Source organism: Lissotriton vulgaris, chromosome 3_1, assembly GCF_964263255.1.
Source record: "Lissotriton vulgaris chromosome 3_1, aLisVul1.2, whole genome shotgun sequence".
Taxonomy (NCBI): Eukaryota; Metazoa; Chordata; class Amphibia; order Caudata; family Salamandridae; genus Lissotriton; species Lissotriton vulgaris.
In genome coordinates this window covers 309,836,920-309,861,225 of record NC_141689.1, presented here as the reverse complement: position 1 = coordinate 309,861,225, position 24,306 = coordinate 309,836,920, and the positions used below count along the sequence as shown (strand labels likewise).

The 24,306-nt window shown below is 45.4% G+C and overlaps 1 protein-coding gene across 1 annotated transcript in view; it reads left to right on the top strand.

The window, feature by feature from the left end:
- The window catches only part of LOC147726371 (A disintegrin and metalloproteinase with thrombospondin motifs 12-like), a 1,277,451-nt gene that overhangs the window by 1,084,403 nt on the left and 168,742 nt on the right, over nt 1–24,306 (top strand). The window contains exon 9 of the mRNA XM_086963459.1: nt 3,573–3,729. Within this exon, the coding sequence (XP_086819585.1) occupies nt 3,573–3,729 (157 nt within the window). The remainder of the gene's footprint in view (nt 1–3,572; nt 3,730–24,306) is intronic.

The window sequence follows — 24,306 nt, the reverse complement described above, 5'->3', positions numbered from 1 at the left end:
TTCAGCTGCCACTGATCAAGGCTTGTGCACCCTCATTCCCTCACAGGCAATAACCAAAGGATGCTCCTTCTGCGAGACGCAGTCCACTGATGTTGCTATCATTGATGCACCAGGTGCAGTGGCACCGGGACACTGGAATGAGTGGCCCATTCTACTCCAACAGTGCAACACGGAGCATTAAGAAAGACTAAATCAATAGAGGCAAGAAATAGGCTAAATTCAATTGACACTGTCTGAGGGTTAGACAGAACAATAAAAAGTGGGATGCAAACTCACAGGCACAGGTTGAGGCCAAGAGTCTCAAAAGCCAATCACCATAGGAGCACCCTCCCTTTTGGGTCAATCACTGGTGTCAAAATTTGGCAAGGTGCCTTTGAAACTAGAATCATTGCCCTAAGTAAATTCTAACATCTAAAATGTAAGATAGTAAAACACAACATGGACCCTCGGTCCTTCTTTTAACTGCTACCTCTGTCTTTCCTAGATTTACTTTCTAAATGTTCTTTCAAATCTCATAAACACAGTTATAAATCCCTCCATGCATTCAGCAATCTTCCTTTAATGTTTGTATGTGCCTGTATTGGTTGTTTGACTGTGTGTGTGGCTGCTTGTTTTCATGTTTTTGTTACTGAATCCAAATTCAACGTACATCAGACATAAATTGCGAAAATTAATAATACAGGCCTCTGTGTCTTGTGTCACAAGAGCTAGGCAGGGCTGGAGGTGTCCTATAAGTAGATGATTACACTTAGTTTTCCACAAGTTCTAGGCATATACCCATTTTAAATGAAAAAAACTGTGATTGGCAGTACATCTTTTCCTGGTTGTTTGGTGTTGCCCCATGTAAAGTGGCATTAAAATGTTCACGGGGAGCCCGCATAAAGTATCAGCTGTACGTACCCTTGTGTGTTCCATTTCAGTCCCCACCTTCGGCAACGTACGTTAGCCCTGCTCTTTACTGCATTTGTTGGTGCTTTATCGGTGCACCCATATGAATTTGTTCCTATAGGTGGTATGTGCTGCTATGTTGTCAGGCGTGCATGCGCAGTAGCAAATCCAGACGTATAGGCTTTGCCAATGCTTACTTTTAATGTAAAGGGGCACATTCTAGGCTTTGCTTTGGGCCGCAGGCAAACAAACAATGTAAAGACACATATCACTTGTATTATTATCGCTTTCAAAATATAACTCCTCTCACATAGTTGATAATTCAGACAGTGGGAGACATAAACACATTTATTCTGAAGCATGCCCTGCTGAGAGGCAATCTTTGAGTGAATGATTCATTCAGATGATGATCAGAATGGGGTGTTAGAGTGCAGGTCACGTGCGTGTTTCTTTTTCTTTATCCCTTCTTTGGTTAGACGGCAGCTGCAGGTTTGTGCCTGTGCTAGACTCATGAAAGAGACTAGGCACAATTGTATACTGATGAATAAAATGTTTTCTAAAAATCTGCTTTCTATAATCGAGTCTGTCAAAACAATATTGACCTTCGGTGAGGCCATCGTTTCTCAAAGTGCAAGATATGTGTGAGCGGGTGCTGGTTTGCATTCCCTTCTTTGCCTTTTGCAGTCTCTCGACAGATAACAACGTCACAGATGGCACTGGAACGAATGCTTCAAGCATGTGGGCTCCTAGTTTGCCCCTTGCTTGTGATTACATGGCTATTTTGTCTATTTCAGTGCACTGTACCTGATTCAATGGCTTTTTTCCATTTTCTTATGCTTGCCCCTCCTCTGCAGCATTAAAGCATTTAAGTGTCACCCTTACTTTCGACAGAAGGCCGCTATATCTTTTTGCACCATTTGTGATTTAGCACTTCAGGTGAATGCATGTGCTGCTTCCCACCCCCACCCTCTCTGCTACTAGTGTGTTCTTCAATGGCACCTCACCTGCAGGTGATTGCACTTGTTTACTCGCTCTTCACGCCCCCCATCTCGCTGTCCCCAACCATCAGTCTTTCTGTGTACCCAACATGGTAAGTATCTCTCCCACCCCTTCAACACGGAGACACAGAGCACTACTGCAGAGCTATGTTTTCTAGGTTTCCAAGATGGTCTCCATGTTGCATCTTGACACAACTTTTTGGTCATTTTGGCAGTATACAAAATACTGTTCCAAGATGCAGAATCTTAGGTTCTGTGCTTCCAAATTTTGTGCACACACAGCATCACAGCCATCTTGCAATTATAGATAACATGATTCCAAATTTGGCTGACCATCTTGGTTTATGGTACCTCCCATTTTCCCTATATATAGAAAACAGAACAAATGTAATAAAATCACGGTTCCTAGCCAGAGCGCTCAAATGACACCACAGCAGATCACTAGAGAGTTAACACAAGTAACAGAGGGGAGTATGGGGAAGCAGGGGCTTTGCCAGAGTGAAGGGTTGGAAGATTTAAAGATGGCCTGGAATATAAGATTCACTGCAAAGAACCCATGAGAACTGTCAGAAAGTTTCCAGTGGGACCAGCAGCATCAAAGAGGCTAAGACGGAAGAAGGGAGCGGACCTGCCGCCTGGCCATTCCAGGATACAATACTGCATCCAACGGGGGTCGAGCATTCTCCAACTTGCTCGCACAACTTTGGAACCAACTGCCCGATTACCTGCGCAAGGAACCGGCACTCCTCCCATTTAGGAAACAGCTTAAGGCGCTTCTGTTCAAGGAGGCCTGAGACACGGCTTAACTGGCCCACCATGTGGCCATGCACCTGTTTGACGACCTCTGGCAACTCTCCCTCAAGCGCTTAGAGACCTGCCGGTGATTAGCGCTATACAAAAATCAATTAACAATAACAACTATAAGATAGTACTAGGAGAGTTGAAAAGAGAGGGCTACATGGAATGACTTTCTGTGCCTGTGACACAGGTGAGATTTACCTTTATATTTATTTTATGCTAGTGTTGATGCCTCAAATGTTCTGGGAAAATTGACTCGCCCATAAATGTATTTTTCTCTAGTTTTAGTTGTAGTTTTCATTAAGAGAGGATCAGGTCATTCCATACCAATTCATAGTGTTCTGCAGCACTTCTTTGTCTTTTTTTTGATAGATACATTTGTTTGGTGCATTATCGCAGTGAGACCAAGTGACATTATGATGAAAGGCCGATTGGATTTGCCAGTGCTATTTTATAAACCTTATAAGATTTGCTATTTCAGCCTAGCAGACTGTGATAAAAAAAACTGTTTAGGATTGCAAGCTGTCAGGCACAGAGATAACTCATCTCCCTGTTTATCAATACTACCAATGTAAAAAACAATGCATGTTCACACGACTACCCTCAAAAAGCACCACACTGACAGGCTTTCCATTCAGTAAATGCCATCTGTGGATTAAATGTACGGGATCTCGGAACTGCACTCAGTTGCCATTTTAGTCACAATCAAGTTAAATGAAAATAGGTGAAAAAACATTGTGTATGTCATTCCATTTCAGATTAATTACTTCATTTAAAATACGCGCTCTCCTGATTAGTGTAATATATGTATTACTCCACAAAACCTAGAAACTGTTGTTGGTCTGTCTATTCAAACGTCTCACCCATGAATACACTTTCCTCTTCCAGTGCTCTTCTTCATGCGGCGGGGGGACCCAAAGCCGCAATGTAACGTGCATGAACAGTGAACACAACACAACTGAGGTTCACCATCTCTGTGAACAAAATGCGCCCAGACCTCAAGAACGCAGGAAGTGTAACATTCAACCATGCAACATCGACACAGGTATGTTGAGCTGTGATGTCTGGCCACAATTACTTCAGAAAATGTCAGCAAAAAAAGCAGACAATCCAAATATTTGCTACTGACCAGAAAATACACGACCTGTTAGATGTTTATTTTTAGTTTGTTTCCATCCATTGATGAGTTATGTGTTTTTTTTCCTGATCGATATTACTGAAATTCTATAAAAGTTCCATTGGTATAATCAGTAAAGAAAAGAAAGTAAGGTCTGCATTTTAGGAAAAACCTTTCTAAAATACACTGAAAGGCAGAATTCAGAGTAAGAGATATCACGCGCTATGTTAGTCTCCTAAGACATCACAAGTTTAGCCTGTAGCGCCAATATTAGCCCTCAATAACTTCCTACTTGCCACCGAGGAGCTAGGGGAATAGCAAGGAATGGAAACTGCAGATAGTAAACTAGCCTCCTAGTTGCTAACTCTGACTACTCCATTTCATGTGGATTTGCAAAGTGAGAGGAATTTTTACTTGTGTTAAAGAGGCGCAATGTCAAGTAAGTGCTGATTTTCATTTGGTATAGATGGCACTTCTGGTTCACCAATCAGCAAGTATTATGAAATATGGTTCCCACTCCGGGTACTGATCCTGAGTTATTCCTAATGGAGTCAATGGACACAACAAACATGTTGAACTGGATTTTGTTGTTTTTGAATGGGACTTTTGTAGATATTTCTGTTCAAAATAACTTCAAATCTTCTGAAAATCTGCAATACGGTTTTGGAAAATTGAGAGAGGTAGCAGCCGTAGTTTCATCTATTCATGTGAGAGAACGAAGAAATGAAGTGAACTAGTTTAGTTAGTATCTTCTACTGAAGATTAAGATTTCTTTATGTATGTTGTAGGCAATAGGTATAGGCTCACCCGCAGCAGTCAATAAAGTATAGGCAAATGTCTGGCTATAGGCATTTTGGAGATAATCTGCATTGTTGTGTTTCCAGGTCTGGCATGATAGCACAGCTGTGCCCAGACCTATGGATTCAACAGAGAAAGAGCTTTAAGAAGAGATGGAATTTGGCTCGCCCACATTTTTATCTTCCTCCTACTGGATTTGTCGGGCAGAGGTTATGTGCTTCTGCTGAGAAAGGGTGTTTGTATCGCACACATTGTGCTCAACACAATAAGTCTGAGTTGGGTACTGTGACAAACCAAAAACTTAAGCAGTAGAACTGTTTGACTCATTGGGAAAATGTATTTCATATGTCAAAGGTATAATCTAGTTATTATGAAAAATGATGACAGAAGATGAAGGCCGGGATTATTTACTGTGGAATGTACAATAAAACTTTATGTGTTAATTGTTACTACCCACAGATTATCATAGTAGGCATGAGTTTTGTTACCCCTGTGACAAACCATTCTTTTTTGTTTTTTTGTTTTTTAGACCTGGTTTGACAACACAAAAAAATGAACTTTAAGTAGTATTACTAAGAGATGGTAGTGACTCCACCCACATGATCTTCTCTGTAAGCATTCATTGAAAGATAATTGAGTTAGTCTGCATATGAGGTCATTCCAGTGCTCATAACAGATAAAGGCATTGCTAATGATCAAATACAGTAGTAAGGGTTTTACATGGTGCAATTAATTACCAATATAGAACTCCCGAACTCCTTATCAAACATCATAGGTGGGGGTTTATATTTTAATCCTCCTGTCAAATGCAATAGAAAGGGGTTTAGCATTGTGAACTCTGTCAAATACAATAGGAAGGGGGTTTACATTATGAAATCAATGAAAACACCATAGGAGGAGTCTTTACATGTTTACAAATATTTCTATAACGGGATTTATATTTGGTCAGAGTCCACCATTCCGGCCCCTGCGTGGGCCCCCCAACTCTGCGCCAACCTTCCAGCCGGTCCCAGGCGTCTTCTGGTGAGGAGAAGAACCACATCTTTCCCTCCGATTCTACCCATAGCTTTGCCGGAAACAGCATGGCATATTTCACGTCACGATCTTGGAGTTCTTTTTTCACTGAGAAAAAGCTGCGCCGTTGGGCCTGGACCTTTGCCGTGAAGTCTGGGAAGAATGAGACCACATTATTGTCTATTTTGAGCAGAGGATTAGCTCTTGCCATCTGCAATATTATGTCTCGTCTCTATGGTTAAAGACACAGGCAATGAGCGGATGTGAGGGGGCCCCGGCTTAGGGCGCCCCCCCAGGGACCCTATGGGCTCTTTCAATAGAGAAATAGCTTGAAAGCATTTTGGGCTGTCGGTATTTTGTGATCAGATCTTCCACGTAGAGGTCCACCGCAGGCTCCTCTGCACTTTCTGGCACACCTAGGATACGTATGTTGTTTCTCCGTGCCCTTCCTTCATAATCGTCCACCTGTTTTGCCATCACTGCTTGCCGATCTTGCAGTTCGCTTACTTGTTTTTGAAGTTGGGATGTGTCCGTCTGTAGTGCAGCCGTTGTGTCTCCCAGGTCTTTGACTTTGGTGTCCATTTTTCAGAAATCAGTGCGGAGTAGGGACACTTCCACATTCACAGAGTCAATGCGGGCTTCCAGGCAGGTATACACTCCCGTAATAGCTTCCCTGATAATGTGGAGTGTGAGATCCTGTTGGGGATGAGGGCTGCTTCTTTTATCCTGAGCTTCTATCTGCACTCTGTCTTTCTCGTCCCCTGCATTATTCCAAGCAAATTTGGCCAGTTTATTTTGGGCAGACGCCTTGGGTTCTTTGCCACTTGCCATTTTCCGATCACCGAATGAGGAATGTAGTCCACTTACCGAGACTGCCCCGGTAGTCTCCGCCGCCTGCCCACTGGAAAAGACAGTCCCACGGGTGGTCTGACGGGTTTTCCAGGGACTGGCCTCTAGAAATTGTCAGGGGTGGATTGTCGCATAGATCTACCGCTGCCCCCGCCGTCTATTGCCTTGGTAGGGTAGCAGGATCTTGGGTCACAGCAGTATCCAGTAAAACCCAGCAGCCTCTTCGGTGTGTAGTCGGGCCTCAATGTGTTAGAAGGAGGGGCTGAGGCTCCAAATCCTCTCTCTCACCACATCAGCATGGCAGTTTTCCCAGCAGCAGGTCGTCAATGGGGCTTTTCTTCTTCTTGGGGAACCTGGTCCAACCCAGGGCTCCCCTCCACTTGTCTCATGGGGGGGCCTCTCAGGCCTTGCGTGCCGCTCCCGCCGGGGCCTCGAATTCTGTACGCACCTGTTTCTCGGGCGCTGCTCAGTTGCCGCTCACTCACCGCCTTGTCCACCCAGAGCCCCCACTTCAGTTTCCAGCCTACCGCTGCCTCTATTACGCTCTTGTCAGAACTCAGGAGTTACGGGGGGTCAGCAGTGGGCACAGGGACTCCGGAGCTCCCCCTCCAAATTACGCTGCCACTGCCATTTTATATGTCCAGGCCACCGCAGTTGCACATGTTCCTCTGTGTTTTCGTGCCTCTGGTCTCGCCGTGCAGCTTTTCCAGGTCCAGTAGGTGCAGGGTCCTATAGACCCCATAAACCCAGTGTCCACACACGTTTTCGAGCAGGATAGATGCCGGATTTGTGATGAGGGCTAAGGAGCCTCGCTAGAGAGCCGCCATTCTCCTCGGCTGCCAGCCACGCCCCTCCTCCCTAAAATATTTGATGGGTCTCCCTTCTCAAAGACCATGTGGTCGGTCATGTTTAAGTTCAGGTTAAAGACAAAAGGCTTACTTTATAAATTTGTATATGTGGTGATTAAAGCAGTGGGTCTGTCATTGTACATTGTGAATGACTAGAAAAAGGTATCAGAGCGCTTCAGATGAGCACCAGTTTCCTTACATAAGGACACATTCATTTTTGTTAGGCACGGGGAGATTAAGTGATTTGCCCAGAACCACAGGATGTTAGCGCCATTACCGAGACTCGGACCCAGTTCCCCGGATTTGAGGTCAACTGCCCTAGCCATTTGCCCACATCTACTCCCCATTGTTAGAGCCTGCTGGCATATGAATTGTCATCGGGTTCCACACAGATGTCAGTAACAGTCTAGATTTACTGCTACAGTCTCAAAATGCTTTGCCTCATTAAAATGAAATTCAAGTGGTAAAATGGGTACTTGATCCCCAGTTTAAGGAATTGAGGTGATGAGGCTACAGGACAAATAAGAAAGACTCTCATTAACGCAGTTGGGCATATTACCTTCTGACTGACCTGGGACATCCCAAGCCAGATTTGTCAAATACAATAGGAAGGGATTTTACTTTGTGAACCCCTTGCCAAACACATAGGAAAACATTTTATATTATGTCCTTTTTGAAAATAAATTATGCGGGGATTTTTTCAATATGAACCCTCTAAAAACTTCAGTTACAAGGAATACATTGTATTATCCTTGACAAATACACCAGGATGTGTTTTTATACTGTGAGGTTTATGACAAACACCAGATTAAAGGACATTATAAATTCTCTGGTGAGTACCACAGAAACAGAGTTACACTGTGAACCCTGACAAATGGAACAGAAAGTGGTTATTCAATTAGAACTCTCTGGCAAATACAATAGAAGTTGGGTTTACATTGTGAAGTCGAGGTCAAACACCATAGAAAGGGATTTACACTGTAAAATCTCTGACAAATGCAAGAAGCAGAGGGTTAATTCATATTTACCTTTTCTGGGATAAATATCTCCTAAGGGAGATTTAAAGATTGTGTCAATTCATACTTTGAGAGTACGAAAATGTTTGATGGGGTATCTTTAGGCTGAGACCATCTGGTCATGTGTATTTATTTTAATACTAAAGCCAACATCCAAAGCCTGTAGGCTTATCTTTTTGGATTTTTAAAAGCGTCATGTTTTTCAATAGGCTCATGTAGAAGCATTACTGTTTTTTAGGACTAAAGCCTGCTGGTTCAGAAATTACCACATTACTTCAAAGATAAAGGAGAAGACTATATGTGCAGGGTTAATTGCACCTGGTGATATTTAATTTGCACCCAGGTTAATCTACAAGGCCCCTAAAGGAGAAGTTCCAATTTCCGATTCCACCTGAACTCTTCTAAATATTTGTCATTTTGACCAAGTATTTAGTCATGTATGTGTGTGCTAAAATACACTTTCTTTTATAAAGAAAAAACATTGGTGTGACATTGATTTATTGTAAGTTATTTTGCCTGTGTTCCCAGTTCTAGCACACAACACCTCCCTGAATCAGCCGTGAACGGATCTGCTTGAATAGCCTAAAAGTCAGGTTTTACATTGTGAACTCTTAGGAAAATTAACTTGAAAAGGGGTTTAAATTGTGAAATCTCTGACAAATGCAATGCATGAGGAAATGGTTTTACTTTGAGAACTCATGACACCTGCTATAGGAAGATCCTTCAATTGTCAATTCTTTGATAAACACCATTAGAAAGGGATGTACATTGTTTAACACTAAGATACCTTCTGACAGGGATCCTTAGTTCAGGTGGTACTTCAGGGGTTTATTTTCCATTGTGTACATTTGTAATTTTACATTTACTATTTACTTGTGTGTGAATTAAAGTATTTCGTTTTGAAATAAAAACGTCTGCCATTGATTTATTAAGAATTATTGGCACTTTGTGGAGTTATATAACAATAATTTAACTCATTTAGTTGCTTTAAATCATTCTTTTCACGTGGCCTTTTTTAAATGGGCTGTTGATGTGTAATTCCTGAAACAATAAAGTAGGAATATCCTTTTATAATGAATGCGGATCAAATAGAAGTGTTGGTTCTAGGGAATCAACCTTAGACCTGGACCTCCATTTTGTAGTCATTGCCGTGCTACTATGACCAAAATGTTGGTGTTCCTATCAACACTGATCCTCTCTTCTACTAACATATAACATGGTAGGTGTCAATTCTTTTTGAAGAATTTATGGAAAATGTGTTCTTTTGTGTAAATTGAAGAAAGAAGACTGATAATCCAGATAGCTCTTCATGTTTGTAATACAGGCATGGAGGCTTGCTTGTTTCATTGATATATCTTATCTTTTGGGGGCGTGGCCAAGAAGAGGGCCGCGATGGCCGCTTAGCTCTGGAGCTCCGCCGAGCTCCACGGAAAAATCGGCTCCACAGGCAGCCACAGCGAGCCAAGACCCATGAAAAAGAAGCGACCGCACCCTCAACATGGTTGTCCACGCAGCGGGCGCTTTAAGAAACGACGTACAATTCCGGCACCCTCAGATATGCAGATGGAGGAATGAGGCCCTGAGAGAGGAGCAAAGTCGGGGGCTCGAGTTCTGCAAAGCCGCGGGCACGGAAAGCAGACCCGGGAGTTTACCTGATCGAGACCCCTGGCGGTGACTGCATAGAACTGCGACGGCCCCACAACCTGATGCGGAACAGATTTCAATCCGGCTCAACACGACAACAAGCAGGTAGGCGGTCGGGAGCGCGAGAAGCCCTCTGGACCCAGCAGGTACACACGCGAGTCAGCCCCCAGAGGCCCCGCAGAAAGCGCTAGGACAGGGCACAGGAGCACAGAGAGAGTGCCACAATATCGTAAGGCCCACTCTGAATCGGGGCCGGGGCCTACTGAACTGGACGCTCCCTTTTCCCTTTGTCCTTCAACAAACTGGGCATGTACGCAATGCAATAGACAAGCCCAACCCTAGTCAAAAACCAGAGACAACACGAATGTGTGCAAACACTCGCAGGTGAAGAGGAGGCTGCAGAGTGCATATCCCGGACGGGAGTGGCGTACAGCTAACAGCTGGCAGCAAGATTACCGCTGATTGTGACATACGAGGGGGAGCACTGCCCAAGTGGTCATGGGAAGGCGCGATCCTAAGCAGAAGAAGCTGCCCTTTAAAAAGATAGGCGGAGGGACTGAAACCACTGGTACCACAATGGCGCAAGGAGGAGATGCTGTTGCCCCACCCCAGGTAGCCCCACAGGGAAATGAAGCGCTCATGGCGGAATTGCGGGCTTGTTTTAGGGTGCTAGATACTTGCTTTTATGCACTGGACCTCAGGCTGGATAAAATGGGAGCCAGGTTAGACCAGCAAGAGGGAAGGTTGGACACCGCTGAGGGCAGGATATCGGACCTGGAGGATAGGTCGGCACAAGCCAACAAACGACTAAAGAGGATGGAAAGAGTACTCAAAACCATTGCAATGAAGAACGAGGACTTAGAAGCCAGGGGAAGACATAACAATGTTCGCATACTAGGGGTCCCAGAATCTACAAACCCAGGTTGCCTAGACGAGTGTGTAGAGAGACTCTTGATAGATTTATTTGGGCGTTAATCCTTCACATCCACGTTTATGATTGAAAGGGCGCATCATACCATTGGACCCAAACCACACCCTTGATGCCTTCCCCGCCCGATCCTGGCTCGAATTTTGAATTTCAAAGACAAAGACATAGCACTGCAACTGGCCCGGGAAAGGGGTTCACTAAATTGGCAGGGATCCACAATCTCTCTGTACCCTGGACTTTACGGCCATTGTTCAAGATGTCAGGATAAAATTTGCATTGGTAAACCCTATCAAATCACGGCATGCCAGTGGGGGTTCTCCAAAATGGACCGGAGTTAATTTTAGGGATAGAAGATTATTTTGAGACCAATACAGGCACGGTGAAGACCAAGGCCACGCAATGGGAGGCGTTTAACGCATATATACGAGGGGTTTGCATCTTTAAAGGTGCAGGAATTCTCAAGGATTTAAGGCGCACATTGTCTAGGCTAAAAAAACAGCTGGAGGCAGCGGATACAGACCAAGTGACATCGCGGACTACTTCATGTCTGAGACGCAGGGCCACGTTATTAGCTGAATTCCATGAAGCAGCAGAGCGAGAAACCCATTTCTTGGGGAAATATGCGACAGCCAGGAGAAATGGGGAGGGTGAGCACCCAGGACGTACATTAGCCAGGCTTATACAACCTAACCAGGGACCAACATACACCGACAATGCGGGAAGCAGTGATAACGCTCCTCCTTAAAGAAGGCAAAGACCCACTAAAATGCGGCTCTTACAGGCCCCTTTCATTATTGAATTTTGATTATAAAATTCAAGCCAAAATGCTAGCGACCAGGCTGGGAGAATAGCCATGAATAAAACGGTAGTGCTTCCGCAGTTTTTATATCTCTTCCAGAACAGACCAATACCTTTGAATAAGAGTTTTTTTACTACACTTCGCTCCCAGTTAATATGGTTAGTATGGGGGGAGACAACCCAGGGTTAGTTGGGATGTCCTGACACAACCCTACGAGAGAGGGGGGTTTGGAACCCCAATTTCCAGGTCTACTACTTGTTGCCCAAATCAGTTTTTCAAGGCAATGGTTCCATGCCGATTCCCGGGTACCTTACCTGGTCCAGAGGCCGACCTTCCTCATCCTACTTCCCTGTCAGCTCTTCTGCCAAAGGGCCTAGCTAGAGACCCGCAAGACCTCCAGACGTTATCTATGACTAGCTGGACCTGGAAGCAGCTGACTCGGGCAACCGGGGCTCAGCTTCTTTGTTCCTCATCCTTCCCACAACCAGGGAACCTCTGGGTGCCTATTACTCAGGAGAGTGTGGTGCAGCGCAACGTATCCAAGTACAATTCGGCTCCATTTGGGGATGTGTTGGGGGCGCTAGGTGGCGGCACAAGCGGAATGGCCACCATTGAGTGAGGCTCCCGCAGTCCAGCGCCGAAAATCCGTAATTAATCCTTCCCTAACCGATGAAAACTCACTAATAAGACTGGAGGTGAGAAGTATTTGTATGCGGCGATATCGTCTGCCCACTCGAGAGTCTGCAGAGTTAATACCGGCGGCTGGCTGTGATGACCGAGACCCGTGGCTGGAGCCCCTGCTGGCAGTGAAGGGCAGCATTGACTACGTGAGACCGCGGCTGCCATGAGGTAGAAGGCCCGAGGGAGAAAATGCATCATCAGTAAGCAGGGAAATACATGTCTTGAACATTATACATGCAGCGATACCACACAATACAGCGAGCAGTGGGGTGCTCTATGCTTCACATATGCAGGACTAAGCTACTTGAGTCGCAACGCACCTAACACTCTGAGGGCTCAGACTCTGCGTTGGTGTGGCACTATACTGCACTAACCACCCGCAGAACAGTTGAGGTGAGGCTTGAGGTGCGGCGGCTGGGCCACATGGGCAGCAGATGACGAAGGCGACGGGGCCTCGCTGCGACGTACCGCTCTGTGGCCTGATTGACTTGTGGACGGGGTGGTAGAAATCGTGGCTGGGTGCCCTGGTGAGGGTCTTGAGCCAGCAACTGATGCGTAATCCTGCACCATGCCCTCGCATCACCAGCGAATATGCGGAGTTGGGAGGCCTTGTATAGCATACCCAATAGGGCGGTGTGCCGGACATACAATAGCATTGCTCCCAGAGATCCTAACAAGATGGGGAAGTTGGATGCCCGCCAACTGCGCTTAACATTTGAAACAAAAAAATCCACCCGTCAGCAGCAAGCGGAGGCGAGTAATGGGGAGGACACCTTACAGCAAGACCATCAGTCAATACCGGGAGATGACGTGAAATCCCTCCTGTTAGAAATACGCCAAGGGTTTGCAACTATAGCGGACAAAATGGACACAATGGCAACAAGAATGGATGTGATTGCCCGCAAAATAGAAGGCCACGAGATGCGCATTAATGAGGTGGAAGAGCGTATCTCCGACGTTGAGGAAACTACAGCTCAGGTTTACAAAGCTGCGGCACAAATGGATAAACTGCTTAAGATCATAGCATCTAAAAATGAGGACATAGAAGCGCAGAGCCGGCGAAACAATATACACGTTTTGGGGATACCAGAAAGTACAAACAAGGGCAAGATGAAGAAGTACATTGAAAAAATACTGGTTGCGGTGGTAGGCACGGAGCGCCTCTTTCCCCACTTCATCGTTGAACGTGCTCACCTATCACTGGGACCGGGACCGCCTCCTGGAAGCACTCCTCGTCCTATAATTGCACATCTATTGAACTATAGGGACAGGGACGTAGCTTTACGAGTGGCCAGAGAGAAACAACAATTGCATTATGACGGGATACCCTTCACCATATACCCCGACTTCACGATGCATGTGCAGGAGGAAAGGCACAAATTTCTTACGGTCAAGCAGAAACTACTACAGGCCAGCTCGACTACGCCCTTCTTTATCCCGCTCGTCTTCATGTCACGCATCAGGGGACCCAAAAGTTCTTTGTCAAGCCTCAACAGGTGGAAGACTTCCTGAAGCAGCTTAAAAAACAAAGGAACTCAGCATCGACGCCAGAAGACTCGCCACGGGCTGGAACGCCAGAAGTAGAATGACAATTGCGGTAGAGACACGCAACGCATCGGAACAACTCACCTCACATACAACCTACATAGCCGGGCCTGGAACCCTTTGCATAGTCTTGGGATAGGACACTCTACATGCAAGCGTGACGGCTTCAGAGAAGATGCAAACTTCGGAGGGGGGAACAAGATATTCTGCAGTTGGACACCCTCGAAACCGGTTCAGGGACTAAGAATATGTCGCATTGCACCTGGACTGGAGAGAGATATTCGTGGGCCACCCAGCTGCATTACACCAACTGGGAGAACCCCACAATTTTTTTCCTATTGCTTGAATTGACCCCTATTCTTCTCCTGGGTTCCTGTTGGGAGAGAAAGGTCATACATGTTACGTTGGATAACGTTCTGAATGTTGGGGGGGGGAGGGTTAAACATAACTGGCATGATTGGGATGCTTCAGTGGGTGGATGGGGAGGGGGGTCGGGGGGTTCAGAGTTAAAGAGCACAAGATGTATGGTATATTTTTGGGAGACATGTCTCTTACTGTGTGTAAATGTTGAAGTACATTATATTACTTTACATTCATCAGAGAGAGATGGAGTAGTATAATGGCACAGGAAGATAGACCCACGTTAAAAATACTGTCTTGGAATGTTAGCGGCCTTGAAGACCCGAGGAAAAGGAGGCAAGTACTGGCCTACTTGGATAGGCAACAGATACATGTGGCATTGTTACAAGAAACTCACCTGAACCCCAGAGCCCTGAACACTTTTGCTAGCAAATGGGCGAGCTGTAGACTTTTTCTTCCTACTCCTCCTATGCACGGAGGACAGCCATACTCTTTAAAAAACAGACTAGCTTCGAATTAGCAGGAGCGACAGAGGAACCACAACGTAGATACGTTATAGCATGGGGACGGTTGGGCAGAGACTCTGTCACGATTGCAAACTGCTATTATCCCAACACGGAAAGCCCTGACTTTTTTACTAATCTGTGGGGCAAAATACTGTTGATAGGGTCCACACACATAATTTGGGGGGGGAGTTGGGGGGGGGTTTAATGTTGCCTTGCGTCCGAATCAAGACAAGTCTAATGTCTCTGCACATCATTATACCAATTCTCAGGAGGCACTGCAAGGTATATTCGAGGATGGCGGGCTAATATATAGCTGGCGTTACACACATCCACAAACTCGGGAGGGAACGAACTTCACCACTCACAGAGGTACATGAGCGCGACTTGACTATTGTCTTATTCCCAGGGGTAATGTGATTCAACTGGCTAGGACCTTCTCGAATCACTGCCCAGTTAAATTATCGCTCATACCGCCAGGTTACGATAGACCCAGACCGAGCTAGAGACTACAGCCCACAGCTTTGTTAGATTTAGTATTTCAAGCTGAATTAGGCGAGGAAATTAAAGACTTTTTTGCAGGAATAAAGGATCAGTTAGCACAGTTGAAATAATATGAGAGGCTTTAAGGTAAAAAATAAGGGGGGTTTGCATCTCAAAATGCTTTGGGGTCCTTCGAGATATACACAGAACATTACAGCGACTAGAGCAGGAAATGCGGAGGCTGGAGAGATGAATGGGACAGGGAGAGGTGGGGCAAGTGCAGAAAGAGTTTAGAGAGAAACTGTCCGATTACAAAGAAACTGCGGCAAGAGAGACGACCTTTAAAGGCAGGTACTGGGTGGCCCGTAAATATTGGGAAGGCGAACGACCGGGCCAGGCACTGGCAGAGGTGACTAGACACTAAAGATTCAATACACAAGTGTTGGAGATACAGGGACCAGGAGCTGTGGCGCAGCAAGACACACTCACCATATTAGACACGTTTAGTGAGCATTACAAAACACTATATACGTCCCAAAGACAAGGGCCTATTGACCTTCAAGGCTTCCTGGGAGTGGTGCTTGGTTGGCTCAGTGATGTACAGGGAGACTTCCTAATCCTGCCCTTTGAGATTGATGAAATCAGGGAAGCCATAATGCAGCTAAAGAATGGGAAAGCGCCGGCGTCTGGTGGCCTACCGGCTGAATTTTATAAAAGTTATATTGATATCATGGCACTATATTGATATCATGGCACTGGTGCTGAAAGAAGTGTATGAGGAATCTTTGGAGGTAGGAATACTCCCTTCCTCAATGCGGGAAGCGATAGTCTACTTAAGCCTGGGAAACCCCCTGACTCCTGTGACTCCTATCGTCCATTATCACTAATAAATTGCGATACAAAAACATTGGCTAAAGTCCTAGCCAATCGCCTTACTCTTTTAATGGACAAACTCATACTTCCAGATCAATCGGGATTTGTCCCAGGCAGAGCCACTTCCCATAATCTCCGTACGCTGTTCTCTCTGATACAGAATGTGGCACCAGAATTTCCTCTCGCTGCAGTGTTCTTAGACGCCACCAAGGCTTTTGATTCCGTAGAGTGGGATTATCTATTCGGGGTGCTGCAGCGAATGGGATTTCCACCCCTTTTTATATCTTGGATACAACTATTATACCACCAGCCCACTGCTAAAGTAATAATAAACGGCCACCTATCCCAGTCGATAACAATAACGAGAGGTACACAGCAAGGATGCCCGTCATCTCCTCTATTATTTGCCATTGCAATTGAACCGCTGGCCTCTAGACTCCGGCAATACCATCAGGATAAAGCCTTTCACTTTTGTCTACGTCAAATACTAATATCTATGTACGCAGATGACCTAACGCTATATATTAGGGAACCTCAGCTCAATATAAACCCCATACTCCGGGATTTTATAGTGTTTGGCAGGTTATCTGGCGTCAACATTAATTGGGGAAAACCTCATGTTTTTCCTCTCACTGCAGCAGTAACCCCATTTTCACCTGACTTCCCTTTGGGATGGTGCGACACAGACCTCCGATATCTCGGTATGCAGATCACTAGGGATGGATGAGGGATACTCGAGGAACGAATATGGAAATGATAGCCGCACGCTGTTCATTAGATTTAAAAGTACCCAAAAACATGCTTGACGTCAATGACCTCACTTTGCACTATAACATGACAATGTCAAGTATTCTCGAGGACATAGCCCCTCTAAAACTGAAAAAGGTCACTGACGAAATCAAAAACCCATGGTTCAGCGATGCCCTTAATGAAGAAAGAAGATCAATGAGACTAAAATAACGCAAATGGCGACAACATCCTTCCTCACCCCACTTAACCCTACTAAGACAATCGAGGAAGGTTTACAATAAAAGCATTATTGAATCTAAAAAAGACTTTTTCAAGAAAGAACTGGACAATGCAGTAAATAGACCCAAGAAACTCTTTGATCGCCTTAAAGAACAATCCAATAAATCTGCTAAAGTAGCACAAGCCATCAACATTAATAGCCTAAATAGTGAGGATTTCTCGACCTTCTTTACAGATAAAGCTGACTCGTTGGAAAGGGAGTTAAAAAAAGCAGCCGAAGACATTGAAAGTACGACGGACTTGAAGGACGAAGAACTGACTCAACAAGAAGTAAAGAAACCTAAAAACAATGCCAGATGGTCAGATTTTAAAGTGGTCAATGAACTAGACATCTCAAAGATCATGTCGTCCACTAAACCCAACAACCACTATAATGATCCCTTACCAGCAAAATGCTGGCCCTCCTTAAACCATCTGCTAATCCCATTGTGGACAAAGATCATGAATGCCTCGCTATCGCAAGGTCTAATCCCAGCATGCCTTAAAACAGGACAAGTCATCCCTTTACTAAAAAAGCCCACAGAGAACCCCTCTGTGCCAAACAATTTCAGACCGGTAACTAACATCCCCATGTTAGCCAAAGTCCTGGAAAAATGTGTCCAACAACAATTGAGTCGACACATTTCTGAGTTCAACCTGCTAAATGTTTGCTAATCGGGTTTCCGTCCAAACCACAGCACAGAAACTGCAATCTTACACATCGTAGATGACGCACTCCTGGCTCTTGACCACAATGAAACCTGCCTACTAATCTTGCTGGACCTGTCATCCGCGTTCGACACGGTGAACCACGAAAAAATTATAGACCTGATGAAAAACAGAATGGGCCTAGAAGGTACGGTCCTTAACTGGTTCAGCTCCTTTCTTAAGAACAGATTAAAAAAATGTATGGTCAACCAAACCCTTTCTGGCCCAACAAATAATACAATAGGAGTTCCACAGGGATCAACGCTTTCACCAGCGCTATTCAACCTTTACGAGGAACCACTAACAGAAATACTACAAAAAGCAAACATAGCCTTCCACATGTATGCGGATGACACCCAGTTGTACATCAAGGTGGCATCAACAGAAGAAATTAATACCATGAACCATGCACTATCAAGAACCCTCCAATGGCTAACCAAGAATCACCTGAAACTAAACCCACAGAAAACCGAATTCCTACTGATTACACCATAAAAACCTGAATATGTTAGCACATATTAATACAATGGCAAAAAACGCCAGGTTCCACTTGAGCTATTTGCGAAAACTTAAACCTTTCCTGAGCAAAACAGATCTTAAAACCTCAGTACAAGTGCTGGTCATATCAAGGATTGATTATGGGAGCACTACCTTGGCTGGTCTCCCTAAGATCTCAACTGCCCCTTTGAAAGCTTGTCCTAATGCAGCCACAAGACTGATAGCGGGATCAAAAAAATTCGACCACATCTCACCTCACATGAAAATGCTAAACTGGCTGCCGTTAGAAGCAAGAATTCAATTAAAATTGGCATGTAGCACTCATAATGCAATTCACCACAAAACTCCAGGTTACCTGGCCCAGAAACCTACGCCATCAGGAGGTAAGCGACCTTCCAGGAGCAAATCAGATTTCCTTTTGAAACCAGCTCGCTTCTGCAAGAAAAAGACGTATGACCGAGCATTCTCAGGAGCAGCACCGAGAATTTAGAATGCACTCCCACCAAACATCAGAAGAATTACATCTATTGCGACCTTCAAAAAGGAAGCAAAATCGTACTATATGAGCAAATTTCTTCCATAAGGACCATAGGGGAGGCCTTCTATCCATAAACTGCCCAAATTAATTACTGAATGTATATATGTCTATATGCTATACCGAAGTGTAAAACATTATGACGGATGAAACACTATTTAAAAAAAGCTATGTCACACCACACTGGGTCATGATCATAGATGATCATGGATTTTAACTGCGCCATGACAACTGTATTATTTAATGTATATATGTCTATATGCTAAACTGAAGTATGAAACATTAACGACTGATGAAACGCTACTGTAAAGCGCTCTGATACCCTACACAGGGTCATGTTTGCGCTATAGAAAACACTAAATAAATAAATTAAAAATAAATAGAGATGACACGATCAGATTGAACTACGGCACGGCTATCACGCGACTCAGTGCTAATGTAACCCGCTGGATATCCCTACCTCTCTTTAGCGGGCGGGCGTCTCTCATAAAAATGGTCATACTCCCTCTTATTTTTATACCTTTTTTTAAATATACCTTACCACCATGGATCCTACTTTTTTAAACGTTGCGCTCTGAACTTATTCGATTGCTATGGGGAGGGAAGCAGGCAAGACTCAAATGGGTTTGATGCTCCAGATTCTGAAATCTATTTTCTCAGCGCAGAGGCTCATTATGCCTATTATTGGATGTATCCCCCATTACATGCCACAAGTGGCCTCAGAGGACTGGCTTGCAGACCCTGTGCCACTGAACGGCATGATACACATACCCGCACAACACCACCCACCACCATAACGGGCACAGTGGACGCTTGGCACCGACTGGTCTCTTTGTTGGCTTCACCCTTCCTCTACTCCTCTCGCTTACCACTGTCCTATCATCCTGGTCTCTCACTATTGCAGGAAAGGGGATTTCAAGACTTATGTAAATGGACTAATGTTGCTACATGGGCAGATCTATTTGATGCAGGGTAATTTCGATCAATGGATCCCTGTTTAAGGATGTCCAGTACACTCCCTTGGATGTGCCTATATGTGCGATTACGACAAGGGATGGGAGCAATTATCCCTGACTTCCCACAGGAACCACAGAATGTTATCCCACTACATCACATGCTGAACTCCACAGATGGGAAGCACCTAGTGTCAGGCCTATATAGCGTAATACGTATGAACCGAGAGGAACTCAACAGTCCGGCTCGGACACACTGGCGAGGAGGAACTAGGAGAGGAGGTGACTGATGATCAATGACACTATTGTTGCCTCCAAACTGAGCAGATTTCATTTAGTTGCAGGTTACGGGTAATACATTACAAATACCTACATCGCCTATACTAAACACCAGTGAAGAAGCATAGATATAATGTCACAGACAACGATAGATGTGAGTGATGTAGGCAGTCAGGAGCGGGATTCTTTCATCTGGCCTGGCAATGTCCTGGGGTACGGGAGTTTTGGGAACTGGTATACAAAGCACTTGAAAAAATTTATGGAGAGCACCCTGGAAAGAGACCCACTAGTTGTGTTATTAGGGTACACAACACAAATATCCAAAACATACAGGACACTTCTTGCTTTATCACTATTACTAGCTAAACGCACAGTAGCTTGTAGATGGGGCAGTGGACGGGCTCCTAAATTCAAAGAGTGGTTAGCAGATTTAATGTATTGCCTAGAACAAACGAACGTATACGTCAAACTATTGCCCAGATCTTCCAAACTAAAGACATATGGGGACCTCTTCAGGGGTATCACCTCTCACAAAACGTGAATGAGGCACCTGTCTACCGTGAGCTGATACTCAATGGTCACCCTCGATATCCTACTATGCATACCCTGTTTTCGTTTTCACAGAGCTATCAGAGCCACAGGCTCTAGATATGATCGGGAGTACTGGGTGATTTGTTGATGTCTGACTTCAGATAGACCCTTCGGAATGTACACTTCTGACATTGCTGAACGACTTTTGATACTTGTCTGTAATCCGTACTATGTCCCGGTTGTACTACTCCACAGCCAACATTGCAAATGCGTTGTGTACTGAAAGGGACTGTCATTGATATGGTATGATTCACTCTACATTGCTCTGTACTGTATTGTTGTATTATATGACAAAACTTTAAATAAAAGTAAAAAAACAAAACATTTGGTGATGTATTCCCTGATGGCCATATTTACTTCCGGGTCGAGGACGATAGATTTAGAGAAGCTACTTTCATGGACCAGTTCACACTTTGCAGGTTGCAGAGGGCTCTTAGGGCGCTGATTCCAAATTATGCCAGAGAACCGCCGGACTTTCCCCCACTGACCTTACTCATTACAGAACACTTAATGTCCAGAATGTACAAGGCTGCAGTTGCAATGCTCCCGGCCAGGGATGACAAGACACGACAGGCGTAGGAACAAGATCTGGGGCACCCCATTACGGACACTCATTGGCACTTTTGCTGCGAACAGGCCTGCAAAGTCTCCTTTAACCATTAACACACAATTTTGCATTTTAAGTTCCTGCAGTAGGCTTATGTCACACTGGCTAGAGTACACCGTATGGACCCTGCACGCCCCCACAACTGCCCTAGATGCAACACCCCGATGGCAGACTTTTGCACATATGATGTGGACCTGTGGCGGAGTGGCCCAATTCTGGACATTGGTGTTTGGTGAATTATCAAATATGGTAGACACCCCCCCTCCCCTAAAGGCATGGCTTGGATATGTTAAAGACCACCCCAAGTCTACCTGATACTTCTATGCACTAGAGTTCCTGTTAGCGAAGAGAGAAGTAGCACTACACTGGGGGAGCAAACACTCACCGACGCTGAAGGGGTGGTTGTTCAGCATGTTCTACAGTAATATCAATAGTGACCTATACGCCGAATTGCAACCCCCTAGGTCACGACCACTAGACATATGGCAATCATATAAATCCTACTACAAGCTCACAGACAGATCAGGTCCCGCAGGCAAAGGTCCCCATGGAGGGAAGATAGGAGATTGCTAATGAGCTGTGATCATTTGGTATAATGCTTATTAAACTCCTTTTAAGGTCCAGGACAGGAAAAATCACATACTGTATTAATCACCATGTATGCACATGAACCGACACTGTAACGTTGTTTTGTGAAAAATATAAATAATGCTTTAAAAAAATATTTAACTTATCTGTTTTCTTCAGATTGTGCAAAATGCTGTTGTTACATCTGTTACTTAAATTATCTTAGTGTACTTCTATTAAATTTCATGTCGAATTACATCAGTGAATAAACAGATCTTGTTTGAGGTATGCTGCATGGTGTAGAAGGCAGTTGCTGGCATTTGTTTTGAGTACCTTCTCTTGCTACAACACTGAATAAAGCCAGACCTAATGACATTGCTAAAACACACAATTGTCAGCAAGTTCTCAGGATTCAAAAAGAAATTTTAATAATTATGGTCAGATACAACTGGCGGTTGTGGTGATCTGCGCTCAGCCTACGAGCGCTGCTGTGGCGAGAAACTTTGCGAGTGCCTCAGACATTTTGCTGGCCTCCATTTTATGATACTGGCTGGAACCTGTGCATTGCGCTTTCCTCTCTGTGTTTAGCACACCGCAGTCGGGTTGGGGCTGCCACCGCCTCCTGCTGGGACATACTTGCAGGCACCAGGTGCTGTTGATTAATGTCGGCTGCGACCTACTAGTGCCTCATATTGTGGACTAAGTGGGACAGGCTGTGTGAGAGAAACAGGCCCATAAGTGCCCATAAGTGATCCTGGAGCCATATTGCAGACATTGCGTGGGATCTGAGCTGTGTTGTTGCGGAAGACATGTGTGGTTGGTGTATTCATCATTCAGTGGAACTACTGCGCATTCCTTGTGTTAGCTCGCTGCAGGTGAGCTGCAGGTGAGTGGGACTGGTGTTATGTTATGTTATGTTAAAAGGGGTGCTTCTATAGCGCACGGCTACTCCGAGGAGTATCCCGGCGCTGTTGGAGCCTCACAGGTCAAGGAGAAAAGCAGAACGAAACAGGCGGTAGAGGCAGCATGAAAAGAGGACAAGGAGGAAGAACTTATTGCTGTAACAGCCAGGTTTTCAAATCCTTCCTGAATGTCAGAAGATTGGAGCAGGATCTGGTGTGTGCTGCATCGGGCGGCTGGAGCTGCGTGAGCGCCTGGAGCCGACTTGCGGTGTGGGGCGCGGGTGGGCCGAATGGCCAGGAACGGGGGTCCCGCACTGCGATCATGCCTGGGTGCGCTCTGCTAGCTCGCCTCTTTTCTTCCCCCGGCTGCTGTTAGCACCTGGCCTTTTCCTGAGGCGGGGGCATGTCCGGACTGACTGTCTTGCTTTCACCGCACTGCTGCAGGGGCACATTTCCAGAAGAGACAGCGCAGAGAGCTGTGAGGTGCCGCCATTACTGGTGAACTGTCTGCTGTGACCACGTGTGCTGCGTGTCCTCGGGAGGGGGACCTGCAGCCTGGCATCACTTGTGGTTTCTTCACTGTGGGGTGTATTGTGTGTGCCCTCCTCTGCATAGGGTTTCATGCAAGGCTACATCCTGGGGGACTGCCTTCACCCTGCTGTGAAGTTGGCTGAAGGAGTGGAGGCCTGCATAGCGCTGTGAGGCTGGGCCTGGATAGAAGAGGGTTGGAGATGCTGGTTATTCTATGCTCCACTGGGGGCCGCTTCAACTGTTTTTTGCTGGGATTGAGGAGCAATTATGAGTCCCAGGGGGCCAGAGGAGTCAGCCCGCAACTGAGCAAGATTGCGTTTGCAGTCTACTCAGCGCCTCGCTGCTCCCGCTTCGTGGGATGCGCGCGGGCCCGTTTGAGTCCATTGGAGACCGGAAGAGGCCGGGCAAGGCCCCCCCTCTAAAATCGTATACTTCAGTGGTAGATCTGTCTGTTTATTGTTTTCCAATTCCTGCCTTTCAGGGACACTAATTTTACGGGATTTGTTTTGAGTGGCTTAATACCTCCAGTCTGAGATGCCTACTCAGGAAGGAAAGCCCAGATTTGCACCTACAGGGGAAAGTGTTGCAGGGACCTTAGACCAATTTCTAATTAGGGCCACCCCGGTCCTTGCACATGAGATTGCTCTGATTGAGCGCCGACTATCCCTAGATGCCCTTCAATCAAAACGATCTTCTTTGGGTGGTTTGTCTACGGCACGCACGCCTGAACGCTGTGTGGTCACAGGAATTGACTCTGCTGGCTCATCTGAGGGTGTTAGTCAGCGCTCACACGCATCTCTAGACTTATAGGTGATTGGAGAGGTTTCAAATATTGTACCCACTGATGATCAGGCGAGCAAGGGAGTATCTGCTGATGCTAAATACACGAGCGGCTACAAGATTGTTCCTATGCACAAAAAAACAATCGAAGGAATCTATGGTAACCAGGCCGGAGCAATCAATAAAAAGGAAGAGAGGAGGGGGA